The 25,850-nt window shown below is 41.3% G+C and overlaps 1 protein-coding gene across 2 annotated transcripts in view; it reads left to right on the top strand.

Annotated features, from left to right (window-relative positions):
• The window catches only part of sntg2 (syntrophin, gamma 2), a 1,097,028-nt gene that overhangs the window by 1,063,544 nt on the left and 7,634 nt on the right, over positions 1 to 25,850 (top strand). For both annotated transcript variants that reach the window (XM_087975850.1, XM_087975858.1), the window contains exons 16-17: positions 22,404 to 22,496; positions 24,279 to 24,389. In XM_087975850.1, the coding sequence (XP_087831976.1) occupies positions 22,404 to 22,496; positions 24,279 to 24,389 (204 nt within the window). The remainder of the gene's footprint in view (positions 1 to 22,403; positions 22,497 to 24,278; positions 24,390 to 25,850) is intronic.

The following is a 25,850-nucleotide window of genomic DNA, read 5'->3' as shown; positions in this document are numbered from 1 at the left end:
AGCATTGACCACTACAAGCCTGACAGGATTTAATTGACAACCAAATACATTGGATGAGAGCTTGCTGATGCTTGACATGCAAGCAGTTGATTTGTGTTATTAGAGGCAAATGCAGCTTTTGTTTGGTTGATTACTGTTTGCTTTGTTGTTTGTAAATAAAAGTACAAGTTTTTTAGGTGGCTGAAATCCTCCCCAATATGTAATAGCATCACATTGAACTGTGATAAAATGCTATGCTACAGCGGTGCTGGGTTTGAGTATCAGTGATAGAGAGGGATGTAGGATGAGGTGTTAGCTAAGGGCAGGTAAGTTGCGTGGCATGATGCTTAAATAGCGATAGATGAACAAGTGTGCAGTTGTCTGTACAAATAAAACGTTTGCTGAACTACCTCTTTGCTGTTGGAAGCATAAGGTTGCAACTTCTGTGTCACTACATTGGTGGTGAACAGCTCCTCCAGACTGCTAATGATTGACTGGTTGCATGGTTGGGGTTTGCAGATGGCATCAGATCAGGGGATGAGGTGTTTTTAAATATTCATTGGTGAGATGTAGGGTTGTTAGTTGGGCAAGTATTTATGCCCATCCCTAGTTGCCCTTGAGAAGGTGATTAGATTGGATTACTTACAGTGTGGAAACAGGCCCTTCGGCCCAACAAGTCCACACCGACCCCCCGAAGAGCAACCCACCTAGATCCACTCCCTTACATCTACCACTACGGGCAATTTAGCATGGCCAATTCACCTAACCTGCACATTTTCGGACTGTGGGAGGAAATCGGAGCACCCGGAGAAAACCCATACAGACACGGGGAGAATGTGCAAACTCCACACAGACAGTTGCCTGAGGCGAGAATTGAATCCGGGTCTCTGGCGCTGTGAGGCAGCAGTGCTAACCACTGTGCCACCGTGCCGCCCACAAAGAGTAACGCCCCCAAGATTCATTTCCCTCTGACTCATGCACCTAACACTATAGGCAATTTAGAATGGCCAATTCACCTGACCTGCACATCTTTGGACTGTGGGAGGAAACCGGAGCACCCGGAGGAAACCCACGCAGACACAGGGAAAATGTGCAGACTCCACACAGATAGTCTGCCCAAGGCTGGAATCGAACCTGGGTCCATGGCAGGACATAGTGGTCAATACCTATCCAATACTTATCCTCTGCTAGGAGGCGCCCAGTCTCCCCAATGTAGAGGAGACTGCGGTCTCCTCTACATTGGGGGCTCTCGATGCGGTCTCCTCTACATTGGGGGCTCCCGATGCCGTCACCTCTACATTGGGGGCTCCCGATGCGGTCTCCTCTACACTGGGAGACTGGGCGCCTCCTAGCAAAGCGCTTTAGGGAACATCTCTGGGACACCCACACCAATCAACCACACCGCCCCGTGGCCCAACATTTCAACTCCCCCTCCCATTCTGCCAAGGACATGGAGGTCCTGGGCCTCCTTCACCGCCGCTCCCTCACCACCAGACGCCTGGAGGAAGAACGCCTCATTTTCCGCCTTGGAACACTTCAACCCCAGGGCATCAATATGGACTTCAACAGCCTACTCATTTCCCCTTCCCCCACCTCATCCTAGTTTCAAACTTCCAGCTCAGCACTGTCCCCATGACTTGTCCGGACTTGTCCGACCTGCCTAGCTCCTTTTCCACCTATCCACTCCACCCTCTCCTCCCTGACTCTATCACCTTCATCTCCTCCCCCACTCACTCATTGTACTCGATGCTACTCTCTCCCCATCCCCACCCTCCCCTAGCTTATCTCTTCCCCTTTCAGGCTCACTGCCTTTATTCCTGATGAAGGGCTTTTGCCCGAAACGTCAATTTCAAAGCTCCTTGGATGCTGCCTGAACTGCTGTGCTCTTCCAGCACCACTAATCCAGAATCTGGTTTCCAGCATCTGCAGTCATTATTTTTACCTGTCTGGAAGAGTGCTTGCTATACTAATTGATTGGGGATCCAGGGAAAGAGATCCATATCTAATTTCTCAGTCACAGGAGGAACATTTCACACTGATAAAGCTAAGCCTGCTGACTGGAAAATTTGCTCCATTGTGATCAGGAGCAAGTTTAATTGTTGATGGGGCAGTGGGAACGAGCCAAGGGCTCCCTGTAGCAAAGCTTGGTGACAGCTAATTTCAATAGTTCATCAAATGCTAATATTAAATTAATATTGATTAAAGCCTTTCATATTCCGATCACTGCCAAAGTGGACTGTGTGTACAAGCAACCGTGAATCATCAAAACTCTTAAATTAATTGTCTTGATGCCAGTCAGGTGGTCAGAAGGAATACAAAACACAACTAACTTGAGTGAGTTTTTTTTTAAAATGGAACAGTTAGCTAAATTTTTACTGCAGCACTTAAAGATAATATTATAAGAAATCCCACATAATCCATGGAAGATATCATTCTCATGTACCCTGCAAAATCAACCCACTTAGCCTTCAACTGGGCCCTTTGCAATATTTGGACAGTATACATGGCAAAGTCGACTAGTTTGTCGCAAATATTTTGCTGCCCTTTAATAACAGTCCTTCCTGTGAATGATTCAGTATCTGCACCGAGCTAAGCAGACCATGGAGAGAGCTGTATCCCACAATATGGACTCTCCACTGTCGTCTCTGTCAGCACTAACTGTACTCACTTGATGACAGTGAAACAGTGTCCATGTGGACCCATTGAAGGGTGGGTATCTGAGATGTGCATGGTGAGCATGGGTCTTTGGATGCTACAAAATAAGAAAAGATCACCTGTGAAAGTTTGTCATCAAATTCAGTTGAAAACTCAGGCAGAATGAAATGATATGACTTAGTATGTCAGTATATTCATGACCTCAATGAAACACATAAAGTTCTGAGAGAACTTGACAGGGTAGGTACTGAGCAGATGTGTATCCAGAGGAGTAAAAAAACTTGGGAGGGGGGCACAGTTTCTGTAAGAAAAAACGGAATGAAAAGGAATTTGTTTCTCTCAGAGGGTCATTAGTGTTGAAAGCAGCCTGAAACATTGGGCTAAATTTTACATTTCTTTTTGACTAAGAGTCAGTTTTGCCTATTCTCATTGAGGCTATCACTCCATGAGGCCTAATGAGTTTCTCAGGCATTTTGCCAAAACATAACTCATCAACGACCTACCACAAGCCTTTGGCATCCATTTCACCAGGTTCATAGCTCATTTCACTACTCGCTGTACTTGAAACAACTCAGCATTGCTGGGATATTGCAAAATAAGCTACTCCAGCACCAACTTTAACAAGCTGCTGTGCACTCGATCAAGCATAATTAATCTGAGGCCAGGAGAAGGAAGACAAGTTAACATTGGCACATTGCTTTGCTGTTAAGCCTCTGGGTGTCCTGGAGGTCAAAGTGATGCAGAGGCAGGATGTCCTTTTGTCCAGGACCAGCAGAGGACGCTATGACACAAGACACCACTCTAGGTTGAGGTTGCCACCCACCTCAGTGCACAGTCCACCATCTTGAGGTTTGCACAATGATGTAGGAAACAGGTCATTAAGCTTCTTGGATTCTGCCAACATAAGTGCAACGATTTTCTCTCCCATGTCCCCACCTCTCACCAAACATCATGCTCTACCATTCTCAGAACTGCCTGCAACATCTTCCCTCAGTTCTCCCCCGCCCCAATCCCTGGCATCACTCACCCTGTCTGCCCTCTGCATTGTCTATTCACTCACTTGGGACACCTTCCCACCTGCACCAAAAGTAAGAGCTGTGGCAACTACTTGAATCTTCCTTAAATCCTGCTTTTCTCTCACTCATGGAGGAAACCAGTTCCCGTTAATGTAGAAAGAGAGAAGACAGACAGTGGGCTGCCTGATGTTTGGCTGCTTACCCCGTGTATAAAGAGGATCCTGACACTCTCTGAGGGCTGTCTGACCATGTCCAAGCTCCTGGACTGATATCAGAGGCTGCTGCTTTTGACTGGCTGTGCTGGAACTGCTTGAAAGAAGGCTATCCCCTGACGTGAGGCCAAAGCAAGCTTCTTGACTTTGTGTCTCTACTGGATAGTACAGCAAGATTGCAGTACTGTCAGCCTGATACCTCTAGCTGAGGAGACAAGGCACATCAAAGCAAGGCAATGGGGATTCTATGAGCATCCAGGTAGTCTCAAAGTGAATAAGCAGAAGCAGTAAGAGAGCTAACATTGCAGCCTAAGCCAAGTTCATGAGCTGTGTGCATGACTGTGACTGAACTATGTCCTTTCTACAGCATCACTATGATAGTTGTCAGTGTGCCTTGTTAGTGATCGTAGTTGCTGATATGTGTCAGATGTTAATGTCCATGAACATGCAGTGAATGTGGCTAGTGCCCATGGATCGTGCCCTGAGATGTTAGTGCCTGGTGTCTAACATGAGCAGTCTTTAGAGCAAGCAGCAAGCTGAAGTTACCAGATACGCGCTGTGACTTCCATGTGGAGAAGTCTAGGCAGCAAGATTGCTTGGAAAGCATGTTAAGATAGAAAGCTGCATATGGGCTGGCATGATGTTTCAGTCGTTAGCTCTGCTGCCTCAAAGTGCCAGGGACCCGTGCTCAATTCCAACCTCAGATGACTGCATGTGTAGAGTTTGCACATTATGTGTGGGTTGTCCCCGGGTGCTCCAGTTTCATTCCACAATATACAGATGTGCAGGTTAGGTGGTTTGGTCAAGCTAAGTTGCCCAAAGGGTTACAAGGATAGGGCAGGTCTGGATGGGATGCTCTTTGAAGGGTCAGTTTGGACTCGATGTGCCTAATGACTTCTATGATTAAAGCGGCAAAATCTGTAATTATTAAGTTCATTGACAAGAAATAATCCAACTTGATAGGCAACTCACTGCTGCCTGGCAAGAATCCTACCTCCAGGCCAAACTTAGTCAAGTGATGCAGTGAGTTTTACCTAACATTGAGATAGGTCTTGCTGACTTTCCACACGCCTCTGCCACATTTTTTCAGCAGAGCCTTTAGTATTTTCAGGGCCCTGTAACATTCTACACTATGATCAGATCAACTATGATTTTATTGAATGACAGAGCACTTGGAGTGGCAGAATGGCCTACACCTGCTCAAATTTCTTCTGTTCTTAGTGGATCGATATTGTAAGAATACGTTATGATGATCATCATTTTTAACACAGAAATCAAGTCAGTACAATTTAAAGTTGCATGATTTGAGGTTTGTTGATATTTGATGGCAGTGGTGTTCTTATCTATCCATCACGGCTGAAATGCCATTCATCTCTAAAGCTTCTTATTCCACAATTACCAACCAGGAAATCTGTGCGGGATCACTTTCCTTTCTATCCCTCTCTCACTCTGTACATTTTGTGCTTCCTTCTGAATTGGGCAAAAGATCAGACCTGGAGAGAGTCAGTGTAATGGTCTGGTCTGTACAGGACTTTGGTTAGGCCACAGTTGGAGTACTGTGTGCAGTTCTGGTCGCCTCACTTTAGGAAAGATGTGGAAGCTTTGGAGAGGGTGCAGAGAAGATTTACCAGGATGTTGCCTGGAATGGAGAGGAAGTCGTACGAGGATAGGTTGAGAGTTCTCGGCCTTTTCTCGTTGGAACGGCGAAGGATGAGGGGTGACTTGATAGAGGTTTATAAGATGATCAGAGGAATAGATAAAGTAGACAGTCAGAAACTTTTTCCCCGGGTACAACAGAGTGTTACAAGGGGACATAAATTTAAGGTGAAGGGTGGAAGGTATAGGGGAGATGTCAGGGGTGGGTTCTTTACCCAGAGAGTGGTGGGGGCATGGAATGCGCTGCCCGTGGGAGTGGTAGAGTCGGAATCATTGGCGACCTTTAAGCGGCATTTGGATAGGTACATGGATGGGTACTTAATCTAGGTTAGAAGTTCGGCACAACATCGTGGGCCGAAGGGCCTGTTCTGTGCTGTATTGTTCTATGTTCTATGTTCTATGTTCTATGCTTGATGGTTACATTGGAAGGTGACTCTCGAAGAGAGGCAAGTAACTGCCTAAAGATGAGAATTGGTAGTGGATTGATGGGGTTGTGAGAAAACTGCACTGGCAGGATGATTGGGTATTGCAAACCGAGATTTTCTCCAGGTTTAACAATTAACTCTGGCTCTTTTTTTTTAATGGGAGAAAGTGAGGACTGCAGATGCTGGAGATCAGAGCTGAAAATGTGTTGCTGGAAAAGCGCAGCAGGTCAGGCAGCATCCAAGGAGCAGGAGAATCAACGTTTTGGGCATGAGCCCTTCTTCAGGAATGAGGAAAGTGTGCCAAGCATGTTAAGGTAAAAGGTAGGGAGGAGGGACTTGGGGGAGGGGCGTTGGAAATGCGATAGGTGGAAGGAGGTTAAGGTGAGGACCTACCATCCCATCAACCTCCATATACATCGTATCATCCGTCGTCATTTCCGCCACCTCCAAACAGACCCCACCACCAGGGGTCCCTCCCCTCCCCTATCAGCGTTCCGAAAAGATCACTCCCTCCGTGACTCCTTCGTCAGGTCCACACTCCCCACCAACCCAAGGTCCACTCCCGGCATCTTCCACTGCAACCTTAAGAAATGCAAGACTTGCGCCCACATCTCCCCCCTTACTTCCCTCCAAGACTCCAAGGGATCCTTCCATATCCGCCACAAATTCACCTGCACCTCCACACACATCATTTACTGCATCTACTGCACCTGATGTGGCCTCCTCCATATTGGGGAGACAGGCCGCCTACTTGCGGAACATTTCAGAGAACACCTCTGGGACACCCAGACCAACCAACCCAACCACCCCGTGGTTCAACACTTCACCTCCCCCTCCCACTCCACCAAGGACGTGCAGGTCCTTGGACTCCTCCATCACCAGACCATAGCAACACAATGGTTGGAGGAAGAGCGCCTCATCTTCCACCTAGGAACCCTCCAACCACAAGGGATGAACTCAGATTTCTCCAGTTTCCTCATTTCCCCTTGTCTCAGTCCCAACCCTTGAACTCAGCACTCCCTTCCTAACCTGCAATCTTCTTCCTGACCTCTCCACCCCCACCCCCACTCCGGCGTATCACCCTCACCCTAACCTCCACCTATTGCATTTCCAACGCCCCTCCCCCAAGCCCCTCCTCCCTACCTTTTATCTTAACCTGCTTGGCACAATTTCCTCATTCCTGAAGAAGGGCTCATGCCAGAAATGTCGATTCTCCTGCTCCTTGGTTGCTGCCTGACCTGCTGCGCTTTTCCAGCAACACATTTTCACCACTTTTTTTTATTTAAGGCTCATGGTCAAAATAGCAAATTTTTAAGGGTTAACCTCAGAAAAAATAAATGAAGAAGGAAATGAAATTACCAATATTGGAAAATATCAAAGTTGGGGATTTTCCTTTTTAAATGATTAAGATGACAAAAGCAGTACTTCATAGCGTGTCAAATTGGGAAAATCTATCTTATTTTTTATTAACCCGATGGATAGAAAGGATACTTTTTTTTAAAGCTGAAGTTCAGAAGTATGATATCTTTTACTATAAAACTTAAAATGGTTGTCAAAATTAGACAGTGGGAATGTGTGTCAGATTGAATGTTCGCACAATTGTACACAAAGTGGGAAGCTTTACTTCAGTCAAGATTCAAGTTGCATATTGTTCAACTCAAAAGCAGGTATCAGATTCAGAAAATGTGTGTCATATTCATCATTATTATGCCATACTTTTCCATGTTTTGAATCTTATCTTTGATCTGCATTGAAGCAATCTACCTCTTCAGAGTGGAAATTTATAAGATCTATATTTTCCCTATAGTTTGGTATGAACAAACTCCATATTCCTATCAGTATAGTATACATTGAGTTAATTTCACTCAAGCCATTTGAAATGTCTGGAAGTAGCTTTGCTGCATTAATCTTTCTTATTAATATTAGTCTGAATTTCTGATACCAGTTGGAAGAGGAACCCATACAAAGTCGTTAACAGAAATGAGACTTGGTCTGACTTAATAGAATGGGTGTACTACATATTACCATAATTACTAGTTACATTGCATCTGACTTAGATGATTGTCTCCTGAGAGGCACTGCCATGGAAAATTAACATTTACTGTGAAATCTGAAAGAGAATGCTTTGCTAAACTTTTTGTCAAGTGATCTGAGTGACAAAGTTTTAGCCTGATTCTATTAGCTAGTAACATTCTTCAGAGTAGGCACAAAACCTTTATGGCATCTTTCATGACTTTCAGTTAGTGGTGCTATTATTAAGGCTGAGAAACTGCACCATTCACAACATAACGTACAGATTTCAGTTCTTAGATCCCAGTTACATGGAACTTGCCTTTTCACTGTGAACAAAACCTTCAAGTGCATCTATTAATTCACAGCAAAATTAACACCAATGAGAAGTGTTCTAAACTGTTTTAAATTAAACTCAGAAATAAGTCCAGAAAAACAAAACTTTTTAACATTCCTTCAGGAGTTGTACAGGGTAGAAACAAATAATATTCTTTTCAGAATTGAAAATCAAGACAACCGTGACTCACAAAAAAAAACCCAAAGGCTAAACTAAAAGATTTAATAAAGCAAAGGTTGATGACTGGCGTGATTCATTTAAATATAAATCTTATGAATACAAAATGACAATGAGACTAATTATAGATGCAGAACAATGAGAGTGGTTTTTTTAAAAAATACATATATAATTTAGTCAAATGCTGAGACCAGATGTAGCTATCAAGTGACAACTGGGATAGAAATCTTATGGAATATTGGCACATTGATGACTTCAATTCTTTACATTGGCAACAAAAACAGAAATTGCTGGAAAAGCTCAGCAAGTCTGACAGCATTTGTGAACAGAAATCAGAGTTAATGTTTCGGGTCTGGTGATCCTCATGAGTTCAGCTTAGTAACATTGAACTCTACCACTTAAACTATATGTCCCTGACTTTGTATTACTGTAAGTTTAAAAATTGATCTTTCCTTAAGGATAAATATACTACAGTTGTTGCTTTGAGAAACTGTTAGTATATTATCAACTATCAGGAATAGAACATTCTAGGCTTTCACCTTTTTGTAAGACTCTTGCTGGCCTTGTGTCCCAGTTGAAAGTATATAAGTCAATCATAGAAATGTACATGAATCCAAAAAGAAATTAATTCTGTTTTATTGGTGGTTTAATGCCTGATCTACAGATCAGTATAGCTGTCAAACGTAAAACCTAATGTTGCTTAAAGGTGAGGAACTTTCCGTGCACCTTCATTTTTTTTGTTGTTGTCCAGTTGATCTTCAATTAATTTACCAAATATCTACCACTAAGATATTTGAGTATTTTACTGATAACACAGATTGCACTATTGCAATGGTGTGTGTTTGTCTCCAGCAGAATGTTTTAGCTGCTGTGACAATTTTTTTGTTAATCCATAACATAAGAATCTGGGTGTTGATATAATGTTTAAGAATCAAACATATTTATTACAACTCACTATTAAATATAATTAAGTGCAATAAGTACAATTATGTACAATGATTTATAATGAACAAACATTGCACTCCTCTGACCAAAGTGTTTGGGCTAATATTAAGCTGTTACATTACAACAAATATGCATGCTTCCAGTAAGATGTCATGCTTCAAGTGATGTAAGGTGATATGGAGTATGAGACATACTCTCAGCTCACATGATATGATGCAATGATAATGTCAGGAACATGCCTCTTAAAGGTAGACTGTCATATTGACCATGAGATTGAACACAACAGTAACTAAATTGTGATTGGAGAATTAAATCCTAGATATGATCAAACCCACTCAAATTAAATCTTGAAAGTTTTGTGAATGGCATCATTGGAACAATTTGAATTTCCTACTCACCAAGCCAATTGGCAACTGAAATTGTCCACATTATGTCCCCAGTAGAACCTCACCATCCCAAACTTCCCTGAACAGAAGGCAAAGGTTACTCACCCAGTACAAGTTATATGATTGGGATGGGCTATAATTTTAACTAGTGACCTGAGCAGGGAAGCCACTGTGGTTTTCTCACTAGGCAAAATCATTGGGCAAAGGAGCCAAATTCAGAAAGGCCCCAAATGGGCAAGTTCTTTTTGCTTTCCTTCTGAGGACTGATAAGGAGCATATGACCTTCTGCAAGCCTAACGTGAAAAGTTAAGACTGCCTGTTGCATTAATTTTCCCCACTTTGCTGAATACACCCATGAGACAAGCCTCTGGCATCTGTCATTGTACATCTCTGGTGTAGTGAAACACATTTCACACTCATAATTATAAACTGTTTACTGATTCTTACCCATGCAAAACTGGTGGAATTTAAATGAAGTCCAGCTGTTAAAATCAGACAGATCTCTTGAGCGTAACAGAGAGAGTTCTTTAAAAATGTCACCTACTTACCCACCCATCCAGCTTTAAAATTGCAGAGCAACAACTTGTTATAGATTTAATATTGAAATAAGAGTGCAGTTTGGGTCTCTGATGATTCAGATGTTTTGATTGAAATATTTTAAAATTGAAATAATATTGTTGCAGAGTTTATGTCCTGTTGAGCCATTTGTAATGTTACACACACAGAATGACATGCTCCTTACATGACAAATGATCTTTATTAGGTTTTAAACCTGAGTATTATAATTGATGAAACATGTAATGCTATATTGTCAACTTGAGTGCAAAGATACAAGCAGGAATTCCATCATACTGTAAAGTGTGAAAATATGATCACTGCTGCTGTCAGTTTAAATTTTTCTCTTGGCTAACACATAGTTGACTCAGCAGTCTGAGAAGGGTTACACATATCTTTGTTCTCTTCAAGACAATGCTTTATTAAGTAACAGCTTTAATTTTCTCAAAGGGACACTGTAACATGGCACCTTAAAACAATCTTAAACATATTTTGTGATCCTATGGTTAGCAGGTTTCCTTAAATTGTTTTTTAAAAACAGGTCTCTTTAATTCTTCATATTATTATTTGGTCTCTGTCGCGTAGTCTTCTCCACTATAGTAGTAGTGTAGTAATATTGCCCACTTTATTGTCACATTCACTTTCAAGTAATCTTACTGCTGTCAATCAAGATGTCTTTTAATTTCCTCTTGCGTATCTCTCAATATCCTTCTCAACCAAAGTCAGAGCAAGCATAATAAAACAAATAGTTTCAAAATATTTCCTCAGAGTAAGTAGCCTACTTTTTTTTCCATTTAAAGCACTGGATTCATAAACATTGTTGGTTTTTTAATATTATAGAGCCATTGTTTCGAGAGAAATGGCATTTTAATTATAAATCTTAACTTTCAGTAGAAATCTGACAGACCTGGAGAGGACACATGTTCACCACCTTATAAGCTTCAAAGTCGTTAAACATGTATTGAAAAATATGGCATGTTGAAAAACCTCAGATATTGGGTAGCATGGGTGATTGAGGTATTGGCCATGATTTTCATCATTGGCAGGGTAACAGGAATCAGGAAAATTCCTTTTTGGCCTGTGCACCTCAGAAGAAGAAATGCCAAGTACAATGTGATTTCCAGGTATAAAAATGCCCTCCAACACCTAGACTTTGCATCCCCTCACCTTCCTTATGTTCCCACAGACCCATTCATTTCACTCTCTGTTAGGATATGGCCCACCACCTACACCCATGGACCTTTATGTTCTCCAGGCCAATAAAAGTCATCCAAGCAATCTCCACATACACTCTATCTGTCCATGGTTTTCACCCATTCATCCACCTTACATTGTATAAAATTAACGAACTCTACAGCGACAGTAGATCTTGATTAAAAGTCTTTAGAAAACACCTTTCATTAAAGACTTTCCATGACATTTTTGAAAAGATCTTTACCAAAATAGAGCAATAAACGTGTCAGTCACCCAAACCCTTTAAAGTTTTAATTGCTGAAACTGTTTAACTTAACCAGAATAAATACTGTGAGCTTGCGAGTCAAGTGCCAGCCATCCATTGCTCTTTTGAAACACCTGAGCACCTGCACGATAAGCAGTTGTGGTTGTCTGATTTCTGCAAACAATTTCAGTGTTGATTTAGGCAAGATTGAGAGCTTCCAAATGTCCTCAGTTTCATGCTATTGAAATTTTAAAAGGTCTAAATGATTGACTATTTTATTGCCCTGCAGTAGGAAGTTTTTTTTTAACATCGTGGAAAGCTATCAATAAATGTCTTATTTTTAAAAAAAAATTCCAAATGTCACAATATGATTCATTGCTTCCATACAGTGCATAATAGGTGAAAAGGTACGGCAGTGTCACGTTAGTACGAGAGCATGGTGACTAAAGGCGGAGCTTGGGATGAAAGGCCATTGGAGATGGCAAGAGAAGTTTTGTCACAGGGAATCTGTCATAATTCTAATTCATAGAATCTGGAATAAGCACAAGGGCATTTGGGAAATCCCATTGAAGTGCAAATTATGTTTTCTCTACTTTACATCAGGATTTTATACTTTCCTGCATTGTAGTCTCGGCAATGATATTGTCAGTAATGCAGTAGTGCAGTATATCTTTACTAGCAACTGATGAACAGTTTGTTTCATCTTAAGGTATTTGTGAAAGATATTCCGTCCTTCGATCTAATACACCTTCATGAATTCATCAACATTTCAATTGTATTTCTGAAAATGAAATCCCTCAATAATCTGGGACATTCCAACTTCAAATCTGAAAGTAACCATTTTAGGAACATATCCCAAGCCATGTGAAAGGAATTCAAAAGGTGCTTTTGTATTAGGAGAAATAGTCTCTTCAGCCAATTATTGGTAAAGTTTGAGTTGCCAACAACTCCTATGATCTTCTTCTTCTTCCTTGCACAGTGTGAATGTGCGATTCTCTTCATTTATTTACCATTTTAATTTAAAGTGATGAGACTACAATGACAATAGACCCTCTAAAGACATTGTGCTTCCTTGTTCATCTTTTGCCGTATCCGTTCTTTCTGAAGTTTAAGATAAATCTGCCTACCTGCCCTGAGTCTTCATGCTTTACGGATTATTTAATTTTGTTTGACACATACGATGTTTTAAAGGGAAAATTCAAACTGACAAAGTCAACATGATGTCTATAATCGCATGCCATACCAATCTGGCAAGGCAGTTCTCTGAAATGCAGTAACTAGGCATCCACCTTTCTATTTGACTTTTCCTTACTCCAGGAACCTTGAAAATTATCTGCTGTCCTGAAAAGTGCAGTTCCATGCACTCCTCACTGCTTTCAAGATCCATTCCCTTTATGTTCAGTGAGTAGCCATTGAGCTCTGAACTTCATTGCACGTTAATAATTTCTTTCGACTCTCCCCCTTCTTAATGAGATATGGCTCCAGAAACGTAAGGGTGCTGACAATGATGTGTGAAACATGGAAATGTTTTATATTTTGAATTGGGAGTCAAGACGCTTTCTTTCTGCCTGTCCAATGCCAAGGAGATTATAAGGTCATTCAGGCATACAGCACGGAAACAGACCTTTCGATCCAACTTGTCCAGGCCAAGCAGATTTCCTAACCTAGTCTAATCCCACCCTTCATATTCACATACCAATCCAGATGCCTTTTAAACGTTGTAATTGTATCAGCCTCCACCACTTCTTCTGGCAGCTCATTCCATACGTGCAGCACCATCTGCGTGAAAATGTTGCCCTTTAGGTCCCTTTTAAATCTTTCCCCACTCACCCTAAAACTATGCTCTCTAGTTCTGGACTCCCTGACCCCAAGGAAAAGACCTTGTATATTCACCCCATCCAGGACCCTCAGGATTTTATAATGGTCATCCCCCCAGTCTCCGACACTCCAGGGAAAACAGCCCCAGCCTATTCAGCCACTCCCTATAGATCAAACGCTTTATCCTGGCAACATCCTTGTAAATGTTTTCTGAACCCTTTCAAATTTCACCCTATAGGAGGGAGACCAGAATTGCATGCAGTATTCCAATAGTGGCATAACCAATGTCCTATACATGACCTCCCAACTCCTATACTTAATGCCCTGTCCAATAAAGGAAAGCATACTAAATGCTGCCTTCATTATCCTATCTATCTGCGACTCTACTTTCAGGAAACTGAAAGGTATCTTTGTTCAGCAACACTCCCCAGGACCTTACCATTAAGTCTATAAATCCTGTCCTGATTTGCCTTTCTTAAATGTAGCACCTTGCATTTGCCTAAGTTAATCTCCATCTGCCACTCTTTGGCCCATTGGCCCATCTGATCAAGATCCCATTGAACTTTGAGGTATCCTCCTTCACTGTCCACTCCACCTCCAATTTTGGTGTTATCAGCAAACTTACTAACTATACCTCTTATGCTCACATCCAAACCATTTATATAAATGACAAAAAGTAGTGCACACAACACCGATCCATGTGGCACTTCACTGGTCACACGCCTCCAGTCTAAAAAACAACGATCCACCACCACTCTCTGTCTTCGACCTTTGAGCCGGTTCCATATCCAAATGGCTAGTTCTCCCTGTGTTCCATGTGATCTAACCTTGCTAACCAATCTACCATGGGGAATCTTGTCGAACGCCTTATTAAATTCCATATATATCACGTCCACTGCTCTGGCCTCATCAGTCCTATTCATTACTTCTCCAAAAAACTCAATCACGTTAGTGAAACATGATTTCCCACACGCAAAACTATGTCAACCATCCCTAATCTGTCCTTTTTACTTCCAAATACTTGTAAATTCTGTCCCTCAGGACTCTCCAACAACTTGCCCACCACTGATGTCAGGCTCACTGGTCTGTAGTTCCCTGGCTTTTCCTTACCACCATTCTTTAAACAGTGGCACCACATTAGCCAACCTCCAGTCTTTCAGCACCTCACCTGTGACTATTGATGATCCAAATATCTCAGCAAGGGCCTAGCAATCACTTCTCTTGCTTCCCACAGAGTTCTAGGGTGCACCTGATCAGGTCCTGGGGATTATCCACTTTTATGCCTTTCAAAACATCCAGAACCATCTCCTCTGGCATACGGACATTTTTCAACATGTAACCATCTATTTCCTCACATTCTGTATCTCCCATGTCCTTATCCACAGTATACACTGATGCAAAATATTCACTTAGGTTGTTCAACATTTGACCCATTGTTGTTTAGTCCTTACCACAGCATCAAAAATTTCAGACTTGTTTATTCATAATGTACTAAATACCAAGATTCAGATGTCACGGTAAGACAAGAAAAGGAATTTGTGGAATGTCTACAAGAGGGCTTTTTGGAGCAGCTTGTGGTGGAGCCGACTAGGGAACAGGCAATACTGGATTAGTGTTGTGCAGTGAGGCAGACTTGATAAGGGAACCCTTAGGAGGCAGTGATCATAATATGATCATGTTTACCCTGCAATTTGCGAGAGAGAAGATAGAATCAGAGGTAACGGTATTACAGCTGAATAAAGGCAACTGCAGAGTCATGAGGGAGGAGCTGGGTTGAATTGACTGAGAGTAGGAGCCGAGCAGGAAAGACAGTGGAACAGCAATGGCAGGAGTTTCTGGAAGTAATTCAGGAGGCACTGCAGAGATTCATCCTGAGGAAAAAGCAGCATAGTACAGGGAGGATGAGACAACCATGGCTGACCAGGGAAGTCAGGGATAGCATAAAAACCAAAGAGAAAACATATAACTTGGTGAAGGGCAGCAGGAAACCTGAGGAGTGGAAAGCTAACAAAGACCAACGGGGGCCACAACAAAAGAAGAAGGGACAAGATTAAATATGAGGGTAAGCTAGCCAGTAATATAATGAAGACTGTAAGAGTTTCTTTAGATATACAAAGGACAAAAGAGAGGGAAAAGTAGACATTAGGCCATTGGAAAACAATGCTGGAAGAGGTGGTTGTGGGGAACAAGGAAATGGCTGAGGAACTGAACAACTACTTTGTGTCTGTCAATCTTCACTGCGGAAAACAAAAGTAATATCCCAAAAATTCAAGAGAGTGAGGGGGCACAGCTGAGTATGGTGGCCATTACCAAGGAGAAGTTGCTGGAAAAAGTGAATGGCCTGATGGTGGATCAATCACCTGGACCAGATGGACTACACCCCAGAGCTCTAAGGGAGATAGCTGAAGAGATAGTCGAGGCATTTATAGTTATCTTTCAGGAATCACTAGAATCAGGGAGGGTCCCAGAGGACAGGAAAATCACTAACAGGACACCCCTGTTTAAAAGGGGAGTAAGGCAAAAGACAGAAAATTACAGATCAATTAGCCTAACCTCTGTTTGGGTAAGATCCGGGAATCCTTTGTGAAGTATAAGATTACTTGGAAGTTTATGGTCAAAAAGGAGCAGAGTCAGCATGGTTTCATCAAGAGAGGTCATGCTTGACAAATCTGCTAGAATTTTTTGAAGAATCAATAAGCAGGTTAGACCAAGAAAAGCCAATGGATGTTACCCACCCAGACTTCAAGAAGGCCTTTGACAAAGTGCCGCACAAGAAGCTACTGAGTAAAATAAGGACCATGGTGTCAGAGGAAAAGTGCTACCATGGACAGAAGTCTGCCTATCTGGCAGAAAGCAGAGAGTGGGGATGAAAGGGTCCTACTAAGGATGGTAGCCAGTGACAAGAGGTGTTCCGCAAAGCTCAGTGTTGGGAGCATAACTTCTCATTTTATACATTAACGATCTAGATGAAGGAACTGAGGGCATTCTGGCTAAGTTTGCAGATGATATGAAGATAGGTAGAGGGACAGGTAGCATTGAGGAGGCAGAGAGGCTGCAGAGGATTTGGACAGGTTAGGAGAGTGGCCAAAGCAGTGGCAGATGAAGTACAATGTGAGAAAGTGCAAGGTCATGCACTTTGGTAAGAAGAATATGGGCAATAACTATTTTCTAAATGGGGAGAAAATTCAGAAGTTTGAAGTGCAACGAGACTTGGGAGTTCTCGTCCAGACTTCTATCAAGGTAAACTTGCAGGTTGAATCAGTATATTGGAAGGCAAATGCAATGATGGCATTCATTTGAATATAAAAGAGATGTAGTTCTGAGGCTCTATAAGGCTCTGGTCAGACCACTTTTGGAGTATTGTGTGGCGTTTTGGGCCACATATCTCAGGAAGGATACAATGGCCCTGGAGTGTGGTCAGAGGAGGTTCACAAGAATGGTCCCAGGAATGAAAAGCTTAATATATGAGAAACATTTGAGGACTCTGGGTTGATACTTGATGGAGCTTAGTAGGATGAGGGGGAATCTAATTGAAACATACAGAATACTGAATGGCTTGGACAGAGTAGATGTTTCCATTGGTAGGAGAGACTAGGACCCCAGGGAAAAGCCTTAGAGTAAAGGGAAGACCTTTTGTTTTTAGATTAGATTAGATTACTTACAGTGTGGAAACAGGGCCTTTGGCCCAACAAGTCCACACCGACCCGCCAAAGCGCAACCCACCCATACCCCTATATTTACCCCTTACCTAACACTACGGGCAATTTACCATGGCCAATTCGCCTGACCTGCACATCTTTGGACTGTGGGAGGAAACCGGAGCACCCGGAGGAAACCCAAGCAGACACGGGGAGAATGTGCAAACTCCACAGTCAGTCGCCTGAGTCGGGAATTGAACCCGGGTCTCTGGCACTGTGAGGCAGCAGTGCTAACCACTGTGCCACCGTGCCACCCACTGCCACCGTGCTGCCCACTGCCATTGTGCCACCCACGGTAAAAGAGATAATGCAAAACATCTTCAGCTGGAGAGTGGTGTTTCTGTGGAATTCATTGCCACAGAAGGCTGTGGAGGCCAGGTCATTGAGTATATTTAAGACTGAGATAGATAGGTTCATGGATATCGAGGGGTTCAAGGGTTATGGGGAGAAAGCAGGAGATTAGGGTTGAAGGGCTTTTGCTCAAAACGTCGATTCTCCTGCTTCTCGGATGCTGCCCAACCTACTGTGCTTTTCCAGCACCACACTCTCGACTCTGATCTCCAGCATATGCAGTCCTCACATTTCCCCTTGAGAAATGTATCATCCATGATTGAATGACAGAGTAGACTCAATGAGCTGAATGGTCTAATTTCTGCTCCCATGTCTTATGGTCTTACTGACTGAGTTTCTTAATTGACTGTAGCCGATATGTGTGCTGCAGAAACCTTCTGGGATGTAAATTCCCTTGCTACCTTAGACTATTCAATCTGAGGTTTCTGCGAGGATATTTTCACTTGTAGTTTTGTGCCCTTTACCATCCTTAAAATCCAATGTTTATCATTTTAATGTTAATCTTGAACCTACCTTTGTGATACCTTCACAGATGTGTTCCCTTACCTCTAGCTACAGTCCAATGACTGTGGATTAGTGACGCTAAGAAGACTTTCACCTGAGGGTTTGTTGACCTTATTCTTTCTAAGAATAAGTACTTCTCATTTTCCCAAACAACACACTGATAATTGATTGCATTTGGCGCCAGGTAAATTAATGACACTGGTTCAATGGGGCATTGTGACCTCAGTGCTGCTTGCCCCTTTTCTTTCAGATGCTAGAAATGTATTACTGCTGCAATGGGTGCTCAATGAAATTTCCTGCTACATGGCAATTACCAGGAAAATTCAGATTTTAAGGGACCTCAATTTCCAGTAAGACTGTTTTTTTTGTTTGTTTACTCCGGTGGACTCCGTATATTTCTTTGAGAAAGGTGGATATTTGTGCATTGGAAATGTGTTCCACAGGGATAGCATTCTTAGCTGCCTGTCTACATTTCTGCATCCAATATACGGACATGAAGAGTTGCAGTTGTTTTAGAATTCTGAATACATCTGTGGTCCCTAAATGTTTACTGCTTGCATGGTCTACTGTCTTGAGAAAGCAGTTATATCCCTATTGTAATTATTGTTATCTCATAACAAATTGACCAACCAGCAAGGTAATATGTTAGAGTAATAACATTGTTCTGATTCAGAGTCATCAGACTGAATGTGTGAGCAATGTGCAAAAGCATCATTTGAACAAAAATGTTTTGTAATCCCATATATTAAAAGCACTTTTGTTTATAGAACCTAGTAACAAGGCAAATGAATATACTGTCTTATTATGCTACATTAAGGAACAAATGGGAGATTGCTAGACTACAGTTTTCTACCATTCACAAATTGAAGTGCTATTCATTGCCAAGAGTTGTAGCCAGAGGATAACAAAGCAAAAGTCAGAACTCATGATAATGCGGTGCAGCAATAGCCAGGAATAGAACATCACTAAAGGATGACTTTAATGAAGATAGAATAATCACTTTAATAACAAAAAAGATATCAAGAACAGAATAATTCATGCAACTGAACCATTCACACTTTTCAAATCAGTTTAATATCTAATAATGAAATACTTAATATGAATTGTGGTGTAATAGTTGCAGTTTCTTAATGACATTCTCCGCTTTTCAATTTAGATCAGCTATATCCTGGTCAATAATTTAATGCAATATCATGATGCAGGTAGTTAACCATATAGTTTCAGTTTGAAATTTATGCTGTTCACAGAGCTGATAGGTTAATTGCTTAAATTTTATTAAATTCAGGTAAATGTCATAAGTCAGCCTTTTGGGCCCCCTGTGAATATGAGACAAGACGCCTCACCACCTTTCCAACTCCTTCACACTGACCTCCAGTGTAGCATGTGAAAATCAGACTATTCACTCACTCCCATATTCTGTCATTCTTCTCTTATTCCCAAACCAGATGGAGTTCACAAAGTATGCTCATACACATCCCAGTGAAAATGTACCTCACTTTTGAGAAGTGTTGGTTAACTTTAAGTAGTAATAGCTAGTCGCATTATCGGGCCTGTGTTGATATGTGTAGCAGGGTGAAAGTGAATGCTGCAGATGTTGGAGATCAGAGTCAAGAGTGTGGTGCTGGAAAAGCACAGCAGGTCAGACAGCATCAGAGAAGCAGGAGAAGACTCCTGATGAAGAGCTTTTGCCCGAAACGTCAATTTTCCTGTTTCTCTGATGCTGCCTGACCTGCTGTGCTTTTCCAGCACCACATTCTTGACTCTGATATGTGTGGCAGTTTATTGCTGGCTGCATGTAGAAACCATATAACTGAACAGACAGCGTGAAAGTCACCTCGTGGGGCTATTGAGGCTTCAGAACTGCTGACTCTCCAATTGGGTTTGTAGTATCAGTGGTCTGAGGATGATAGCCCCACAGCCCAAGTATGTCAAATATTTTACATCTGTCTTCACAGTAGATGACAGAAAAGCATCCCAAGAATAGTTTTAAAAATATCAGCGACAAAGGGGGTGCGAGGAACTTAAAATAATTACAAGAATGGGAAACAGAAGTACTCAGAAAACTAACTGAACTACCGATTGACAAATCCCCTGGACCTGAATCTGCGGGGTCTTAACAGAATTGGCTGTAGAGCTTGAGAAAAAGGATCACCGGACCTGAAATGTTAACACTGACTTCTCTTCACAGATGCTGCCAGACCTGCTGAGCTTTTCCAGCAACTTCTGTTTTTAATATAGAGATTGTTGTAAAATTGCCTTGATTCTGAAAATACCACGAGTTGGAAAACCACAAGACCTCTCTTAGATTTGGATATGTGTTGGGGGGTGGGGGGGCACAATGATGTGTGGAGGAGGAGACAGAATGCAGATAACTATAGGCAAGTTATCCTAACACCTGTCATCAGAAAATGCAAGAATCTGTAATTAAAGATATGATAGCAGGACCTTTGGAAAATCACAATATAATCACAGTCAACATGCTTTTGTGAAAGAGAATTTGTGTTTCTCAAGTTTTGGCCAGAGGATTGTCTTTTTCTTTAATTCTCCAAGTTCCACTCCTCTCAAGATATTTCAATCCAACTGGTACATTCCAAGTGTTAATCTCCATCTATAGCTAGTAGACCCTCATCTCTGTGGCCAAACATATAACACGGTTGAGAGTCTTGCAACCTTCCTCATGTCTCAACCCTACTACCACTGTGGAGTAGGGGCTGGTAGAATAAGAAGGCCTACATTAGACAACAATGTAAATAGCTAAGACAATAATTTATAGAAGTCTGAGGCTGGATCGGAATCTAGTACTTTAGCAGCTTCTCGTTAAGCGTGGAGTGAATGGTGAATGTTAGCTTTCAATTGTCCATTCTTTACTATATTCACATTGACTCCATTTCATAAATGTGAAGCTAAATTTCTTACTTGATAGAAATCATATTCTTTCCTTTGTTTTGTGCCTTGGCTCATTGCAATATCTTTTCTTTTATCTTAATTAATAAGCTATACCAAATCTTGCTGAGTTTGTTCCTCTCTCCACCCTTAACCCTTGCCTGCTCTCCCCAAGCCTTTGTCTGCAGCTCCCCCAACCACCTCCATTCTTGAAGAAGGGTTATACCTGAAACATTGACTTTTCAACCTTCTGATGCTGCTTGACTTGCTGTGCTTTCCAGACTCATGCTTGTCTACTTTGGATTCCAGCATCTGCAGTGTTTTTTGTCTCTAATTAAGTTTATTCAAAGCTGTATCAGGACTAAAACTGTTAATATGGTTTCATAGAATTACTTCTGTGCTATCATCATAAAATAATTAAGTTCATCTCATGGCACAATCATTAAAATAACAAAGAAATGAGCTTCATGCAAATATATGTCATTCAGAATGCACTGAATACTGGACAGATCAATTTTAAGTCAAATTTTCTTATGCATATACGAACAGAATGCATTTCAATCTAGTACAAAAATAGATGTAAAATTTTAAATAAATTTGGTGTTTTATTTTTGGTTCTTCAAATACTGAGCTGGCTGTATATTATTAAATACAGAAAGAAAACATTGATAAATAATGCCTTATTTTTAGTTCAGAAATGTCACAAAACATTTAACCTACACGGAAATACCTTAAGCTATGATGATGGTGATTCTGAGGCCAAATCCTAAAGAGTGATAAAAAGGTTGAAGAAGATTCATAAAACACTGTTTTAAACAAAAAAAAATATATACATGATAGATTAGAGACTATAAAATACCATCACTGATTCAGGTGGGGCAAAGGCTGATTGCTAGATATCAGTTAACAAGAATTGCTTATTTATACTTATTCCCTGATCACTTAAACTTGTCCATTCCAGACACTTCATTGAAATAGACTAACATTTATTTGAGATAAGGTCAGTGAGCACCGTCAATGAGCTGAGGGACAGTGTAGTCTCATGTGAATACTCGACACAGTTTTGTATACTGCTACAGTTCCCCGTTACAACAACAGTTTGTGAGTGTGTGCTTGGAATGGCAATAACACGCAAATATTTTCAGATCCGGTTCTTAACCCCATGGCAGACAGCTCATTGCAACATATCCATTAGCTGGGGAACTTCGACCTGAATTTGACTTTGAATCATACCCTGTAATTGCAGAGATGTTTAATAATGAAAATATACCCATTTGTCACAAAGCATTTATTGTTTTCTGAAATGGTTCTTGAACTAGATGTGCCTCTAATAACATACTTGTATTTTCTTTTACCAGTCTAAGACGTATGGGTGTACCTGGCAAGGCCAATCACTTTCCTTCACAATAGATTTTGCCGCTGGATTTACCTGTGTTGATAGTAACACAAAGGTGAGGAAATAACAAGTTTAGCATTATAGTATTACTCAAGTTGCAGGAAAAGAACTGTTTTCATTCTGCTCCGTAATTTTATTTTATTTATTTTGTTTATCCTTCTTTAAAAAAAATTTTCACTGTTCTGTACCTTTTATTTCTTGATTATCTCTCTTTCTCTTGCTCCCCACTGTCTCATCACATTCACCTCTCCTCTTCCCCCTTTGCTACCCTTCTCCCCTGTTTTCCATTTTGCCTCTGCTTCACCCATCCCCCCCATCCCCCATATATTTTGTCACATAGCACCGGCTTCAGCCTTTCCTTGGTCATTCACAGCTCCTAATCTCCCTATAATCTCTCTATGCACTGTCATTATCACCTCTTTATTGCTACCCTTGCTTCTGGAGCCATGACTTACCTTCTCTCAGCCCAGTATAAATACCTCCCTGCTTCTCCCTTTTGTTAGCTTTGACAAAGGGTCAGTTAGACTCGAAATGTCAGCTCTTTTCTCTCCTTACAGATGCTGCCAGACCTGCTGAGATTTTCCAGCATTTTCTCTTTTAGTTCCCCTGTTCCTTGTTGCATTCAGTGTTGGCTATCTGCTTGAAATAGCTTGAATTGCAATAATCACCATTCCTTCTGTAAGCAGTTTTAATTGTCCATTTGTCATGTGTTAGCAGTGTTATCTCCTCTCCACCAGAAACAACCTGCTTATGTAGCTTTGACTCCTCCTTCCCAGAGATGGGTTACGAGCATGTTGCTTTTAATTCTGTCAGAACAGTTTCTCTTTGTCCCTTTCATCTAGGGAACAGTTTATTCTAGAAAACAATATTGCCTATTCTTTCTTGAAGTTATTAAAGTCTTGAAGTTTACATTCTCACATCTGTAAGCTGCTGGCACATCTAGCTGGTGTGAGATTGATGAAGCAATATGGCATATAGCGAGGCATCTGCTCCCTTGACAGAGGATTGGTGACTAATAAGACAGGCTGACTGACTCTGTGACTGCACAAGGAAACAAGGCGAGGCAAGGAAAGGCTTGGATGCTGTGAGCATGTGGGTGGGCATGACATAGGAGATCAAACAAGTCGCCCTGAGATGCACCCTGGTCTAATGTCTGTCCCTATGCACGCAGTGTCTTGTAGCTGCCTCATTGCCAGTGCACCCTAAATTTTGAAGTGCAGAAGTGTCTTGCAAGTGGATGGGAAAGGTGCTATGAGGCTCCTTAGAGGCTATCAGGTCTCAGCTGCCAGCACCCATGGATATGGGATGCACGCATGTGGCTTCTGGCCTAGAATGTGCCCTGACACATTGTTGCCAAGTGTCCAAGATGTTCACTCAGAGAAGCAAGCAGGGAGCTGAATTTGCCAATGCTCATTTGGACGTCCATGTTGGGAATTGTCAATGTCTAATTTCCCCCCAGCGAGTGGAAGATGACGAGGCTGCATATTAATAAAATTTATTGTTAATGAGCAATAATCCCCATTAGCAGGCATCTCACCATTTAATGAGTGCGAAAGCAACAGTAAACTAGTCTTAATGTGCAGAACCATATTTGAAAATGCAACTGTTGTTCCTGATGTCAAGAAAAGCCTCACAAAACCTCATACATATTCTTCCATATTTCTGGCCTTGGTCGCCATTGTCCAGGCTCTTAGTAGATCCCCCCATTACAATTTAATATGTTGACATTAGAAATTGTTCAGGATCTCATAGAAGTCCTTTTAAAATCAATACATGGTGTATTAATTACATTGCTTCTATTGGTAAACAAATAATGACACTTTTTTTTGATTTACAGAATGTTATCTGGAGATTCAAGTTTTCACAACTCAAAGGATCCTCTGATGATGGAAAAACGTGTGTGAAACTGCTTTTTCAGAATACTGATACCCGACAGATTGACATGAAGGTACCTCTGTAACATAGCATGCGATCATTTTATTTGGGATATCCACAGTGCATGTAATTTTTTTGCTTAGGAATTGTATCAAAGGACAATACTGTAAATTCCACATGCATCCATCAATAACATATCGCAAATATCATTACAAATTCCAACCTGTAACTTATGTTAGTTAAAACATATCAATCTGATTCATCATTTTCACTTTGACTTTACCTTTTGTTACAAAATTGCAATACCACGTTGTTTTCTTTTAAAGATTGTCTTATAGATTGACACTTTGACATTATATTTTGTAAAGTCTTAAGATAATTTCATCAATGAGGATACAGTTGTGTGATGTGATAAAGTCTCGAAGCAAATCTGTATACAGACATTTATTTCTAGATATTTTCAGGGTTTTATTAAATTGTTTAATCGTTTATCAGTTTGTGAACAGACCTGTGAGCAACCTTTGACCCCTGTTTTCCAAAACCTATACTTTGTTTTATGTATGTCTCATGAAAGCCCACAATTATTCTTTCTGCAGTGATCTGATTCTTATATTTAATTATATAATATGCTGCCAAGCATTCTTGAAAATTACAAGTATTAGCACTGGCTTCCAGACTGAAGGAAATAGTGCTCAGAAACTAACTGTATAATGATGCATAACTGTATAAATGCGCAAATTGTACAGCAAATTCAGAGAAATAACAGGCTGAATTTCCTTGCCCTGAGATGGGGAGGGGGCCAAGACAGGTGAGAGGGTGAAATCTTATCAGGCTGGTTTTACATCACATTCCTGGACCACTGGATTATGCAGGACAACAGTGACAGTGGGAACTGTTACATTCCCAATCGCGGATTTGGGGAGCATGAGGGATAGGGATCAATTAGCCCCTTAAGTCTCCAGATGTTGGCTAGATTTTCTGTATGTTATATTTTTTGTAATTTGGCAATGGGAGGAGAGTTTCACTGGCTGGTCTATTATCTATCCTTAGATGCCCTTGGGAAGGTAATGGTGCATTGTCGTCTTGAACTGCTGTAGTTCATTTAGTTGTAGATGACCAATGCCTTTAGGAAGGGAATTCCAGGATTTTGATCAAGCAACACCGAAAGCATAACAATATGCTTCAAGTCAGGATGGTGAGAGGCTTGGAAGGGAAGTCTCAGACAGACTCATTTACCTGCTGCCCTTGTCCATCTAGATGATAGATTTCGTGAGTTGCAACTATTTAAGAGGCCTTAGTGAATTATTGCATGCAGAAAATGTTTCATTAATACACCATTCATGGTGTATTGATGTAGCTTCCCAGCAGCAGGCTGGGTATATAAAGAAGATAAAAGCTCAATTCAATCGAGTAGACGCCACTCTCACTAAGGGGACAGGGGGGTGACGGGGGTTGCTTTTCACCTCTCAGGCAATAACTGTAACCCTTTGGCAAAAGAGATAAATGTATGGACCAAGGGAATGAAGGGACCTTC

The sequence above is a fragment of the Chiloscyllium plagiosum genome, unplaced genomic scaffold, assembly GCF_037043375.1.
Source record: "Chiloscyllium plagiosum isolate Xiang-an unplaced genomic scaffold, Cpla_swu_hap1 HiC_scaffold_3, whole genome shotgun sequence".
NCBI lineage: Eukaryota > Metazoa > Chordata > Chondrichthyes > Orectolobiformes > Hemiscylliidae > Chiloscyllium > Chiloscyllium plagiosum.
Note: the sequence above shows the minus strand (reverse complement) of the source record. Positions and strands in the feature narration are given on the sequence as shown.